At 37.8% G+C, this 14,693-nt stretch overlaps 1 protein-coding gene across 2 annotated transcripts in view; it reads right to left on the bottom strand.

Annotated features, from left to right (window-relative positions):
- Window positions 1-14,693, bottom strand: part of znf341 (zinc finger protein 341) — a 28,325-nt gene that overhangs the window by 7,913 nt on the left and 5,719 nt on the right. Inside the window, exons 5-9 of one of the 2 annotated variants that reach the window (XM_081386004.1) lie at window positions 13,058-13,264; window positions 11,555-11,729; window positions 10,936-11,026; window positions 10,150-10,355; window positions 7,686-7,861 (exon numbers count right to left, since the gene is read on the bottom strand). In XM_081386004.1, the coding sequence (XP_081242130.1) occupies window positions 7,686-7,861; window positions 10,150-10,355; window positions 10,936-11,026; window positions 11,555-11,729; window positions 13,058-13,264 (855 nt within the window). Of the gene's footprint in view, window positions 1-7,685; window positions 7,862-10,149; window positions 10,356-10,935; window positions 11,030-11,554; window positions 11,730-13,057; window positions 13,265-14,693 lie in introns of both variants that reach the window. The other variant, XM_081386003.1, reaches the window with a different exon arrangement.

Raw genomic sequence — 14,693 nt, 5'->3', positions numbered from 1 at the left:
AGCGCGCGTCACTCAGCTCGCCTGCTACTCCGGTTATCTCTATGTATATTTCAGGCAACGAAATATGTTATAAAACACCATACTAACTCTTTTCGTTTTCATTTAAAGAAATCTTAAACATTATAGCCACACAAATGTGGTTCAGGCAACGCGTATTGATTATATTCAACTGCACATAACGTTTGCCTATTTATGAAAAAAAAATATATATATATATATAAAACACAAACCTGCCTCTTTTCATTTTAAATATAATATAAAAATATTAAACATTTTATGGTCCAGGCAATATGTGCATTTGTACTAAACAACAGATTTTGCAGTAAACAACATTACATATCATCTTCGTTGTATTAAAATTTAAAATGACAAAAACTCAACCCAGTCTCTTTTTGTTAAATTTCAGTTTTATCAATATTAGCCATTATAAAAGTATAAGTAAAAGGTATAAGAAGCTATACAAATAAAGCAAACAATTCAGTCAAACATACAAAGTCAGCGCGAGTCTAACCATACATCGGTAAAGTTAAATAGCTTATAAAGTTATGAAACTTCCTCTCAGCCAAAACGATTGCCCAGGGAAAAAAATATAGATTCACGAGACCAAAAATCGCCCATTAGATATACACAAGATGAATTACATCTCATGTTTAACCACTACAGAGACGCCAGAGTCCGCGGCATTGGCGGCAAACCTCAGAACGTCAAGCCGATGTAAGACTGTTCCAGGCGGGGTTCATCGCGCCGAGCGCCCGGTCATCGCTGGATCAACTGGATAAAATTTTCATAAATCTTTAAATAAACCACAGATTTGAGCTTTAAACAACTACATTCTCGCCCGAAAAACTCTTAAAACTACATTTCATGATACAGAAACAGTAGTATTATATGTCAACTGTATTAAAAAATGGCGCTTCTTATGTTGTCATTCTCCGTGGCGCTGCCTTGTCAGCTGTCAATCAAGCTGTCAATCAAAGTTAACCACGCCCTTATTGTCATATATTTTATATATCTAAATACGATCTAAACTAACGAGTTAGAAAAAAATTCACCCCCCTCAGAGTTGTCAGGCACTCGGAACCTATCGAAAAATACAATAAAAGTCCATGGGACCAACTTGTAAAAACATGAATTTATGCTGTGAAAACGGACATTTTAACATGGGGGCTATGGACATTTGCTCCCTTTTGGGACCTGCCCCTAGCGGATTTTCGATGTATTGCAGTTTTTCGCACTTCCGGGTAGGCTTCATTTTTCAGATCAGAATGTTGCCGCTTGGTTTAGACGCTACTCGGCATATATCTTCTTCGCCGTTACGTATGTGTGCTCGGCAAGACCGTTTTGTGTTTGAGCGCCCCCAAGTTGTGTTCTACTGTAACTTCAGAAGCTCCAGACACGTGAGCAAAAGCGGCAATCTCATTGGTCGGATAGTTTTTGACGCGGCGCGTCAAACCAAAAAAACGAACCCGAGGCGTTTTTTAAAAAATGCCGCTTTTACGCGTGGCGTTTTTCGTGTCGGTGCACACTCACATTAGCGCCCTTTGTTTAGCTACGAGGCGTTAAACGTCGGCGAATATCGCGCACGAAATTCGTCCCGGTGTGAACAGGCCTTTAGAGTAACTTTATCCATCCATAGGGTTGGGAATCGAATACGTGTTATAAAATTTAATTTTTAATTCCTCTTATCGATTCCTTTGTGAGCATTTAAATACGACTTTAAACAATTCAAGCGCAAGACGACTCGCGCGCGGTTTTCTGTGCTGAACACGAGTAACAGTATATTGTGCAGCTCTTAAAGTGACAGCAGCCTAATATTCCTGCTGCCGTCTCTATAAAAACACTGATCAAACTACAACAGACAAAGAGAAAATTCACTCGTTTTACACTGAATAACTTTTGTAAGTCAAGTCAAGTCAAGTCAAGTTTATTTATATAGCGCTTTTCACAACACAGGTTGTATCAAAGCAGCTTCACAGTAATAAATAAGAACAATACATCAATGTTTGTTTCTAGTGGAACGTCTACGTTCGGTAATGCTGATCAATAGTATCGTTGATTGATTAATTCAATTAAATATCCCCAAATATCCCCAACTGAGCAAGCCAAAGGCAACAGTGGCAAGGAACCGAAAAACTCCATCAGGTGACCTAATGGAGAAAAAAAAACCTTGGGAGAACCCGGGCTCAGTCGGGGGCCAGTTCTCCTCTGGCGTTTATGAACTAGAGGTCGGATTTAACTGTAGGATTAAAAGTATTATATGAATGCCTGGCTGAAGAGATGCGTCTTTAATCTAGTTTTAAACTGGGAGAGTGAGTCTGAGCAACGAACAGTATCCGGAAGACTATTCCAGAGTTTTGGTGCTAAATGTGAAAATGCTCTCCCTCCTTTGGTGGATCTGGATATCCTAGGTATGACCAAAAGCCTCGAATTTAGTGATCTTAAAGAGCGCGATGGATTATAGGGCGATAGAAGATCGGTTAAATAGACTGGAGCTAAGCCGTTTAGGGCTTTATAAGTCAGTAGCAATACCTTGTAATTAATACGGGACTTTATAGGTAACCAATGTAGGGATGATAAAATCGGTGTTATATGATCATATTTTCTTGATCTAGTTAGAACTCTAGCGGCGGCATTTTGGACTAACTGTAGCTTGTTTATTAAGGATGCAGGACAACCGGCTAATAACGCATTACAGTAATCTAGTCTCGAGGTCATGAATGCATGAACTAACTTTTCTGCGTCAGAAACTGATAGCATATTACGTAGCTTAGCAATGTTTCTAAGGTGGAAAAAGGCTGTTCTTGTAACATATGAAATATGATTTTCAAAAGACAGGTTGCAGTCTAATATAACACCCAGGTCTTTTACTGTAGAGGATGAAGTAACAGGACATCCTACTATGTTAAAGTTGTATTGTGAGAGGTTTTGTGGGTGGTTTTTTGAACCGATAAGTAGTACCTCTGTCTTGTCTGGATTTAATAAAAGAAAATTATGCGTCATCCAATCTTTTATATCTTTAACACACTCTGTCAATTTGGATAATTTAGCGTTTTCATCTGGCCGTGATGAAATATAGATTTGAGTGTCATCAGCATAACAATGGAAACTAATTCCATGTTTCCTTATAATATTTCCAAGTGGCAGCATATATATTGAGAATAATAGAGGGCCTAACACAGATCCCTGCGGCACTCCATAGTTTACTGGAGTTATGATAGATTTTTCTCCATTTAAATAAACAAAATGGTAGCGGTCAGATAAATACGATCTAAACCAGCTTAATGCTTGTCCTTGAACACCAGTATAATTTTGTAGTCGATCTAAGAGTATTGTATGATCTATAGTATCGAACGCAGCACTAAGATCAAGTAAAACTAATATTGAGATACAGCCTTGGTCAGAAGCTAAAAGTAAATCATTTGTGATTTTAACGAGCGCAGTTTCAGTGCTATGATGCGGCCTGAATCCAGACTGAAAGTTTTCATAGGTGTCATTTTCTTGTAAGAAAGAGCCCAGTTGAGCGGACACAACTTTTTCTAGTATTTTAGACATAAAAGGTAGATTTGAAATGGGTCTATAATTTACTAGATTATTCGGATCTAATTGTGGTTTCTTAATGAGAGGTTTTATAACTGCCAATTTAAATGTTCTTGGAACATGACCTAAAGATAAAGACGAGTTAATAATATTGAGGAGAGGCTCTTCCACTACAGGTAACACTTCTTTTAATAGTTTAGTTGGTATGGGATCTAATAAACATGTTGTTGTTTTAGAGGAAATGATAAATTCATTTAACTCTTTTTGTTCTATAGTTGAAAAGCACTGTAATTGTTCTTGCGGCGTGATAATTGAGGCTGAATTATAAGGCGCGATTGAGGATTGAACGTTTACAATTGTGGTTCTGATGTTTTCTATTTTCTCAGTGAAGAACTTCATGAAATCATTACTACTAAACTGTAATGGAATACTTTGTTCAGGAGACATCTGTTTATTTGTTAGTCTCGCCACGGTGTTAAATAAGAACTTAGGATTGTTATGGTTGTTTTCTATTAGTTTGCGTAGATGCTCAGCCCTGGCCGCTTTTAGGGCCTTTTTATAACGTGACATACTGTCTTTCCATGCGATTCTAAAGACCTCTAAGTTGGTTTGTTTCCATTTACGCTCTAAATTACGGGTTTCTCTCTTTAGAACACGCGTAGTACTGTTGTACCATGGTGCTTTACTTTTCTCTCTGACCTTTTTTAATCTAATGGGCGCAACAATATCCAATGATCCAGAGAGAATGGTGCTCATAGTGCTAGTTAATTCCTCAAGTTCATCTGTTTGTTTGGGTTCACTGAGCAGCTGAGACAGATCCGATAAGCTGTTTGAAAAATTATCTATGGTGGATGGAAGGATTGTTCTGCCTAATCGATAACGCGGCGCAGCATGATATATTACAGGAGTACGTAATATGCAAGTTACCATGTAATGGTCAGTGACATCGTCACTTTGTGGAATGATATCTATATCGGTTGGATCGGTTCCATGTGATATAATTAAATCGAGTGTATGATTAAATCGATGAGTCGGTCCGGTAATGTTTTGCTTGACCCCAAAGGAGTTTAATAAATCTGTAAACGCAGCCCCTAACGCATCATTTTGATTATCTACATGGATATTAAAGTCTCCAACAATTAATGCTTTATCGAAGTTAACTAATAGGTCTGAGAGAAAATCTGCAAACTCTTTTAGGAAATCAGCGTAAGGCCCAGGCGGTCTATATACGGTAGCCAAGGCTAGAGATAATAGGGATGTTTTTCTATCATCTAAGAGCGTAACATTTAGTACAAGTACTTCAAATGAAATAAACTTATAACCCGTTTTCTGAGTAACATTGAGAAAATCTCTATAGATTGTTGCAACACCGCCGCCACGACCATTCAGACGGGGCTCATGCTTATAGAAGTATCCAGGAGGAGTAGACTCATTTAAACCAAAATAATCATTTGGTTTAAGCCAGGTTTCAGTAAGGCAAAGTACATCGAAGCTATTATCTGTGACTATTTCATTTACAATAACTGCCTTAGGTGTGAGTGATCTAATGTTTAGAAGACCTAGCTTTAAAAATTGTTTTTGATTACCAATAGCAACATTTTCTGGTTTAATAACAATTAGATTTTTTCTAGATCCTGCAGTAGATTTATGATTTGATCTCACTAAACGAGGAATAGACACAGTTTCTATGCAATGTTCTACACTATTTATATCAGTTAAATTGGTGCAGCAGAGACTATGATTTGGACTTTTGTTTACTAGTCAAAAGGTATTTAACATTTTGGAGATGTTATCTGACAGAAGATCCGATCCGAATCTGTTTGGGTGTAAGCCATCAGCACGGTAAAGCCTAGGACGCTCCCAAAACAGATTCCAATTATTTACAAAGAGAAGTTTCTGCTCATTGCACCATGACATTAACCATTCATTAAGCGCAAATAATCTACTAAACTTTTCATGACCTAGTCGGTACGTGGGAAGCGGTCCTGACACAATAATCGTTATATCAGGCGATGTGCTGCGTACCGTATCGATCAGATTCCTGAAGTCTTTCTTCAAAACTTCCGTCTGGCGCAGCCTGATGTCGTTCACTCACGCGTGCAATACCAAAGTTCCGACGCGCTCGTTATCGTTCAGAATCTCGGGAACGCGAGCAGCGACTTCAGAAACACGAGCACCAGGAAAGCAGTGACTATGCACCTTACTTTTATTTAACGTAACGTGTACGTGTCGAACGATGGAATCGCCGATGATCACAGCATCGCGTTCTGTTTCGCGAAGAGGGGAGAAGCGGTTTTGTGTGGATATCTCGAAAACCGGGAGGGTCGGAGAGAGTTTTCTTGGTCTAGACCTGACTCGCGACTTCCGCTGCGGAAAAATCCAGGCTTCGTGATGGCATGTTGGAGCCGGAGTGAACGAGACCATGGCTGATCGCGACCTCGACGTTCGGGACCGATGTTGAGGAACGCACGGAGTAGACGAGGTCGGAGTCAGCGGGTTAGTAACATTAATCTCTGATTTGTGTGCCTCGGCGCGCGATGTTTCGAGAGCCAAACGCCGGTCTATCAGCTCGGCTTTTCTTACTAAAAGGTCGTGGATCTGTTTCTCAACAGCTTCCAGCTCAGACTGCACCGCGTGCAGCTCAAATGTGTCCTCACCTGCACCAAAAGGTAGACTACTTACATTTGATATATTCGCCATTTTAACAGATGGACAGTAAGTTACAACGACGCTACCAGTGGTGCAATCAATATTAATACTAATTTATGGCTTAAGTCTTGGATATAATCCGTCTTTTCAGTGGTACGGGTGTAGAGTAGACGCACGATAGGTGAAAAAATGTTTGTTTGTAACTTAAATGAGTGCGGAGAAGACGCGTTCAGCCGTGATCCACGGACGTAACCTATAAGAGTATCCAGCGTTGGATCACAAGGCTTGAGACGCGTCTGCTCAACAATCCGCGTTATAACTATGAGGTGAGGAAAAGTAGAAAATGTTCGTTGTAAGTGAGTTTAAAGAGAAAACAAGAATTATAAATCAATCGATGGAGCTCCAAAGACAACAACGCGCTCAGACGCGACGCATGCGCATTCGACGCATGCGCATTCGTAACTATATTTGTAATGTATATTTTATTTATAAAGTGCAGTTTTAATTTACATTTGATTACAGTTTCTGAACCTGAATAATCATCTTAAAACACTGTTTATTTTAATCGTATCTTTGTTCAGTTGTATCGATTGTTTGCGATTGCTATTTTTTTATTTGTTCTTTTTTAATCACTGAGTGCTTACTTGTCTTTACTAATGCTTGAAATGTATATTAGTTAAGCTAGTTGTTTTTCTGTGGTATTTTTAAACCACAGGCAGAAGTTCCTTGTGTAAGAGTTCTTTAGCCTGTTGATTTGTGTTCATGATATTCAGCTACAATTAAATGTGTAGCAAGACTTAATGTGAATGATATCTTTTTTCTTTCTTTTTCTTTATAGAATTGAAATTTGGAATCGATAGGAATTGGAATCGATAAGCAGAATCGAAATCAGCATCGTTAAAATTTAAAGGATACCCGACCCTCTCCGTCCATTACTTAAACAGGGTGTAAACAGCAAACCACACTTGATTTTTACATGACATTGGGGTTGGGTAAATCTGCGATGAAATATGTGATTTCATATTTCATATTCTTTGAAGAACAGAAAGTCCAAAAGAACAGCATTTATTTGAAATAGAATCTTTAGTAACATTATAAATGTCTTTTTGATCAACTTAATGCATCCTTGCTGAATAAAAGTATTACTTTCTTTTGAAAGAAATCTTACTGACCCCAAACTTTTAATGCTAGAGTACAGTATATTTTTAAAAGCATCCTTAAAACAAGATACATTTACCTGAAAAGCAAAACTGTCTTAGATATGCTAATAACAAGTTTTCAGAGAATACATCTTAAGTTGTTTGTTATTCCTCAGTGGATTTCTGCTGAAAGCATACAAAATGCTATAATACGGTTAGAAAACATATTATCTTTTGCTTCTCATGTTAAATCATCTCATTTTCAATGGAAAACAAGTAAGAAAATAATTTTTGCAGTGTAAACTTGGTTGATATTTAAAATTTTGACCTGTCTGTAATTGTAATTGACAGATGTGGTACCTGCTCGTTTTTGTGCTGGGTCATGTGGGACTTCAGCTGGAAGTATGTGCTGAACTTGTCCGAGCAGAACTGGCACTGATACGAGCTGTCGATGAGGATGATCTGCTTGTTCGCGTTCGTCCCGTCGCTCTGCTTCTCCTCCGTCTCCTGGACCTCAGCGTCCGGTTCTTCAATGGCTATAAAGACCAGGCCAGACTTTATATCATTTCAGAGCACTGGGTATATTGACACAAATCTAACGATTCCATTCACAAAGTTACGATTCATTCCCGATCGCTATTTAGTTTGATTCTGTATCGATTCATTTGGATATACAGTCAAACCAACATGTATTCAGACACCTTCAACATCTCTCACATTATCAGTTTATTCGCTATGGTTTAGAAAATGGTAATAAATTATGAGTTATGAACTCAGTTGATATTTGACTGGTTTTGTCCGTCCTTCTGTTAGACTGTCTCACTGATGAATTATGATGAATATCTGTCAGCTGTTAAATTTAACTACACAATTACATAATACCAGTTTAGATCAAACAATCACCAAGCAATGCTTCATTGTGTTCAGTCTGTGTGTGAAAAGAGCATTAGCAATTAAAGACAAAACACTTCAGCAAAACATGATCAGCTCAAAGTGTCGGAATCGTTTTTGGTCCCAAATTTGTATAAATGTTACTGGTAGTCACTGTATGAAGATTATGATTAACTACAAGGGGACTTTAACCGGGAACACTTCCCATAAATCCTGATGCACTCGTTACATCATAAAAAGAATGGCGTCTACGCTAATATTAGTCTCTCTGTTTATCCCGAGGTTTACCGCAGTCTACACACACACACACACACTCCAGATCTGATGAAGGACCTGTGCCTTGACACACTTACACACACACACACTCCAGATCTGATGGACCTGCGCCTGGACACACTCACACACACACACTCCAGATCTGATGGACCTGCGCCTGGACACACTCACACACACACTTACACACACACACTCCAGATCTGATGGACCTGCGCCTGGACACACTCACACACACACACACACACACACACACACACACACACTCCAGATCTGATGGACCTGCGCCTGGACACACTCACACACACACTTACACACACACACTCCAGATCTGATGGACCTGCGCCTGGACACACTCACACACACACACACACATACACACACACACACACACACACACACACACACTCCAGATCTGATGGACCTGCGCCTGGACACACTCACACACACACACTTACACACACACACTCCAGATCTGATGGACCTGCGCCTGGACACACTCACACACACACACACACACACACACACACACACACACACACACACTCCAGATCTGATGGACCTGCGCCTGGACACACTCACACACTTACACACACACACACACTCCAGATCTGATGGACCTGCGCCTGGACACACTCACACACACACTTACACACACACACACTCCAGATCTGATGGACCTGCGCCTGGACACACTCACACACACACTTACACACACACACACTCCAGATCTGATGGACCTGCGCCTGGACACACTCCAGATCTGATGGACCTGCGCCTGGACACACTCACACACTTACACACCCACACACTCCAGATCTGATGGACCTACGCCTGGACACACTCACACACTTACACACACACACACACACTCCAGATCTGATGGACCTGCGCCTGGACACACTCACACACTTACACACACACACACACACACACACACACTCCAGATCTGATGGATGGACCTGCGCCTGGACACGACGACAACACAGTCCTGAAGTGTCAACTAAAATAAAACATTGTCCAAATGATTCCAGTTCACATTGATACGCGGAAGCGACAAAAAATTCTGTATTATGAATTTTTAAGGCCAGACAAGTAATTAGTTGAGGTCAATATGTAAAGAAAGACACACGCCTGCGCACATATATATTATAACCCGCACACCTATAGACTAGACGCGTAATGCGCATGTGCACGCCCTCAGCATTCTCACAGATTCATCTTTTTTCAAGTTTACACAGAGATGATAACGTTTTTCAAAATGTTTCACCGCTTGCACCTGGGAACCTGTTTCAGGGTTTGTGTTCTCGATCCGCCAGACACTGTTGTTGTGCGGATGAGCGGCTGGATCGCATTAAGGGTTTTCTGTTAGAACGGTGTCGTGTTAATGGCCCATGAGTTAATAACTAATGATCATTGCGACGGAAGAAAATCAATCAAAACTAACTTTAGCTGGACAATAACTTTATTCTAGAGCTGCTGTGAAGCCTAAACACATTAATTTAATTACATAAATTTTCTATTATCTCTGTAAAGCTGCTTTGAAACTATCTATATTGTTAAAAGCGCTGTATAAATGAAGGTGACTTGACTTTAAATTGGAACATAAAGTCCACACTAGAGGTTTAGTAGCTCTGTGGACTGACTGGTCTCCTCTCACCTTGCTCCTGCTCCTCTTCCTCCGCCGGCTGTGAGTTTTGGTGGTTGTTGAGAGGAAGCACACGGACAGTGATGGGCATCCTAGAGGCGGTGCTGTGAACCCCGGCGGGCCAAACCTTGTGCGTCTGCATGTGTTTCTTCACGTTAGACTTCTGAGCAAAGGCTCGGCCGCACACGATACACTGAAACGGCTTCTCACCCGTGTGACTGCAGAGAGGACGAGGACAGCGTCACTAAGGCTCTGTTTATGCTCTGTTCACGGGGGTTTAGCATCAAAACATTTCGAATTTCATGCCATTAAAGGGTTAGCTCACCAGGCTCACTATTGGCCGACGCTGGTCATGTGTGTGATGCTGGCCAATAGTGAGCCTACGTTCTGACGTACAACCCAGAAGCGCTGCGCTGTTACTCTACATGAACTCACTCAGACCCACACATTAGAAAATGAAGAGTTGAATAAAGTCGTTATTTTTGCGCACAAAAAATATTCTCGTCTCTTGATAAACTTAAGGTTGAGCCACTGTAGTCTCTTGGACTATTTTAACGATGTTTTTACTAACTTTTCTGGACCGGCAGATATCGATTACAGAGAAGCCTATGGAGGAGTGAGACAGCTCTCAGATTTCATCAAAAATATCTTAATTTGTGTTCTGAAGAGAGATGAAAGTCTGACAGGGGGCTGGAACAACATGAGGGCGAGTAATTACTGACAGAATTCTCATTTTTGGGCGAGCTAACCCTTTAATATCATGATTTTTAGACCCCTGGTATAAATCGTAGCACTTACCTTCTTATGTGCTGCTGGAGGTCAAAGTTCTTGGTAAACACTTTGTCACAGTAATTGCACTTGAGCTTCTGGGCTTTTCCTTTGGTTTGTCCTGCTGGAACAAAATAAGGTTGTTTTTACTTTAAATAAAGCAGACATGTCACAAATGTCCTTCAATGGATGTTCCTGATATTGTAAGTTGCTTAGCGTAGAAAAGTTTGGGGTTGGTAAGTATTATTTATGTTTTTTAACTCTTCTGCTCACCAAGGCTGCATTTATTAGACCAAAAATACAGTAATTTAAAAAAAAATATTATTAGAAAGTAAAACAGCTGCTTTCTATGTGCATATATGTTAGACTGTAATTTATTCCTGTGATCAAAGCTGAATTTTCATTACTCCAGTCTTCAGAGTCACATGATCATTCAGAAATCGTTCTAATATGACTAATTCTGATTAATATTACTATTTATTTGAAATAGAAATCTTTACTAGCTTAATAAATGTCTTTGCTGTCACTTTTGATCAATTTAATGCATCCTTGCTGAATTAAAAACAAACTTTGAACAGTAGTACTTGCTTATTGAAATACATATAATATATTTCAGCAGGTTTGCTGGTGTAGATGATGTATAAACTACCATCCTGTGTTTTCTTGGAGGTCCTGGCTCTCTTAGGGATGATAACCTTGTCGTATTCGCCCAGCTCGGAGAGGTTTGTGCTGATGGTGCAGCTCTTGTTTTTGGCGGTGTGTTTTCCTGGACTGTAAACCGGAGCGGCGCTGAACACCTGGCCCTCCACACACTGACTGGGGATCTGTCACAGCAGGTCATTAATGCTCAACAATCACATAAACCTGCATCAGTGTGAGTATTTATATGCATATTTGTTTTTATTTATTAACCAGACAATGCCTTGATTTATTAATAATAATTAATCTTAATTTATATGCAACACCTATTTAAAGCTGTTCACAAATACCTTTAGAGAGAATATAAATATTAGTGCTGTCAAATCGATTAATCACGATTAATCACATCTAAAAAATGTGTATATGTATGTATATATATATGTGTGTGTGTGTATATTGTGTGTTAGTGTATGTGTATGTATATATATATATATATATATATATATATATATATATATATATATATATATATATATATATATACATATTTACAAACTTTTGTTAGAGGTGATTAATGGCGATTAATCGATTTGTGCACGCACTAATTACAACAAATTTACTTACTTAGGCATAATTATATTTTCAACCAGTGTTGTTTAGTTAAGTAAAACAAAAATGATTAAAAGAAATTATAATTGTAATTGAAATAAAGCTAATAATAATAACATAAAATAAAAATATAGATGAAAAACTTAAATTAAAAATGTTGCATGTAATATTACTGTGCTACAATTACGAAACTAAAATTAAACAAATTAAAGCTAAATAGAATTAAAAACAAACACTATTAGCAGTGTTTTTATTGTTAACTAACACTTAAACTTTAAAAAATAGTTTTCATTAATTAAATAGAGCTGGAAAAAGTCAATATTAGATGAAATATTAGAACTCAAATTAAAAACATGAGAAAATTATGTTAAATGGTTTCTATGCAAATAACTGAAATAAAAAAGTCTAAGTTGAAGTACTAAAATTACTAAAACTGAATTAAAATAAATTAAAGCTAAAGTAATATTAAAAAAACAAACTGATACAAATAACAAAAGCACATATAATTACTAAACCTTAATCTAAAATTAAAATGGAAACGGGAAATATAAAATAAAATCAGATTCAAAATAATGAATTAAGTAATACCATAATATTATATAAATAATACTAAAATAACACTTCCTACAAAACAAAATGACTAAACTTTAAAGCTAACATTAATTTACCTACAGCTAAAGCTAATTACTAAAAGCTAACTCAAAATATTAATAAATACTATAATAGTGTATAAATAATACTAAAAATAACACTGTTTACATTAATAATCTAGGAAATAATAATATTCAGAACACGAAATGGTAAATTATATTAGTTTAGATTTTACAATCTCTGTCAAAAAAGCTGTATTTCGCTATTTTAATCCTGGTGAAATTAGCATTAGATTAGTGAGGGTGCGCTGTACCTGAATGGACTGAAAGGACTGAAGCCCCAGTGCGGGCCCCTCCGCAGTACCGGCTCCGGCCATAGAGGGCAGTGTGCTGTACACCTGCACCACTGAGTTACTGTGGCTGGAGGACACCTGTGAGGAGAGGGGCGTGGCCTGTGAGGGGGGGAGGGGCTGATGATGGTGCTGGAGGTACGAGGATCCCGCGTGCATGCTGAGATTGCTCTGAAAAACAACAGGTCAAAGGTCACCATTTCATTTATCCAATCGAGTGTGCAACAGGCGGGTTCCGGTGTGGTGAAGTGTCGAGTCCCAGCAAACTTAATGTAATCAATCAAACTTTCATTCATGTAATAATCTTTTATTTTTAACCTGATTATTTATATAGTTAAAGTGAAAGAAATTGCATTTTTAGGTATGTTTTGCGACATTGTTAATTGTTATTAAGCAATAAGGCATAATATATATATATTTTAATTACAACCATGTCATGTCAAAATAAATTATTTTCATTGTTATCGAAGTTTTTATCGAATAATATCGTAGATGGTGAAAAAAAAAAGTCATCTCTAATCATTTCGGAAAGCTGTATGCTATGCTACTATCCTAGCTAACTAAAAAAAACTCTAAGAACGAGAAATGTTTAATTTCACAATCTATAACTTCGGTATATGAAACATATATGTTAAAAGACATTAATAGTCGTTATAACATAGTTAAAACGACTTATATAATAAAGAGATATCTGATTTATAACCAGGCACTAAAGCGATTACCCATAAATTGTGCTCTGAACCAATCGGATTTTGTGAATTATGAGGTTGGTTATTGATGGTTTATGCTTTGTTGAAGCCATCAGTTTGCATTATTTCAACTTAATTTTAAGAATAATCATGTTTAACAGCAAAATTAATGGTGAAAAGTATGATTACTCGTGATGCTTTACAGAAAATTCAACCAATCAGGGAGTCACGGTGAGCAAATTGTGCCAAAAGAGCTCTTTAGCTCCGCCCACTCCCATGAAGCACAGCAAAAGTCACAATTGACTCACTACACTCTCAAAATACTTTGTGTGTTTATATATATACAGTATTAGTGCTGTCAAACCAATTCATCTCGATTAATCGCATCTAACATAAAAGTTTGGAAATACATATATATGTGTGTGTATGTATGCAATATATATATATATATATATATATATACACAAATAATATATATATATATATACACACACACACACACACACACATATATTGCAATAAACTTAAAAGTTTCTAAAGATTCAATCAACAACTACAAATAAAGTTTTATATTTCACCATAATTTTTATCTGCTTATATCAACGCTGCATGATAGTAGTTTTTTCTCATTACAGTCGTTAAATTCACAGTTTCGTCTGATTTTTGAACACTTTTTTCCCCCTCAAATCAAAGTTTGTAATGTTATGATTCTCCTCGTAGCTTCATGGCTTATTACGCTTTAACAAACACTTTTTAAAAATCCCTATGGGAGAAATAAAAACACTTCTGGAACTAATGCTGTTGAAAAAATGGGCAGGACTAATGCACTATTCTCAGTCATTATGAAATCATTTATATGTGCACATCTTTCTTTTTTAAATTCATGTTCCTTGTAATCTTGAATCAGGATA

Source organism: Scardinius erythrophthalmus (assembly GCF_964197995.2).
Source record: "Scardinius erythrophthalmus genome assembly, chromosome: 15".
Taxonomy (NCBI): Eukaryota; Metazoa; Chordata; class Actinopteri; order Cypriniformes; family Leuciscidae; genus Scardinius; species Scardinius erythrophthalmus.
The sequence above is the reverse complement of the archived record's forward strand: the minus strand, read 5'-3'. Positions and strand labels throughout refer to the sequence as shown.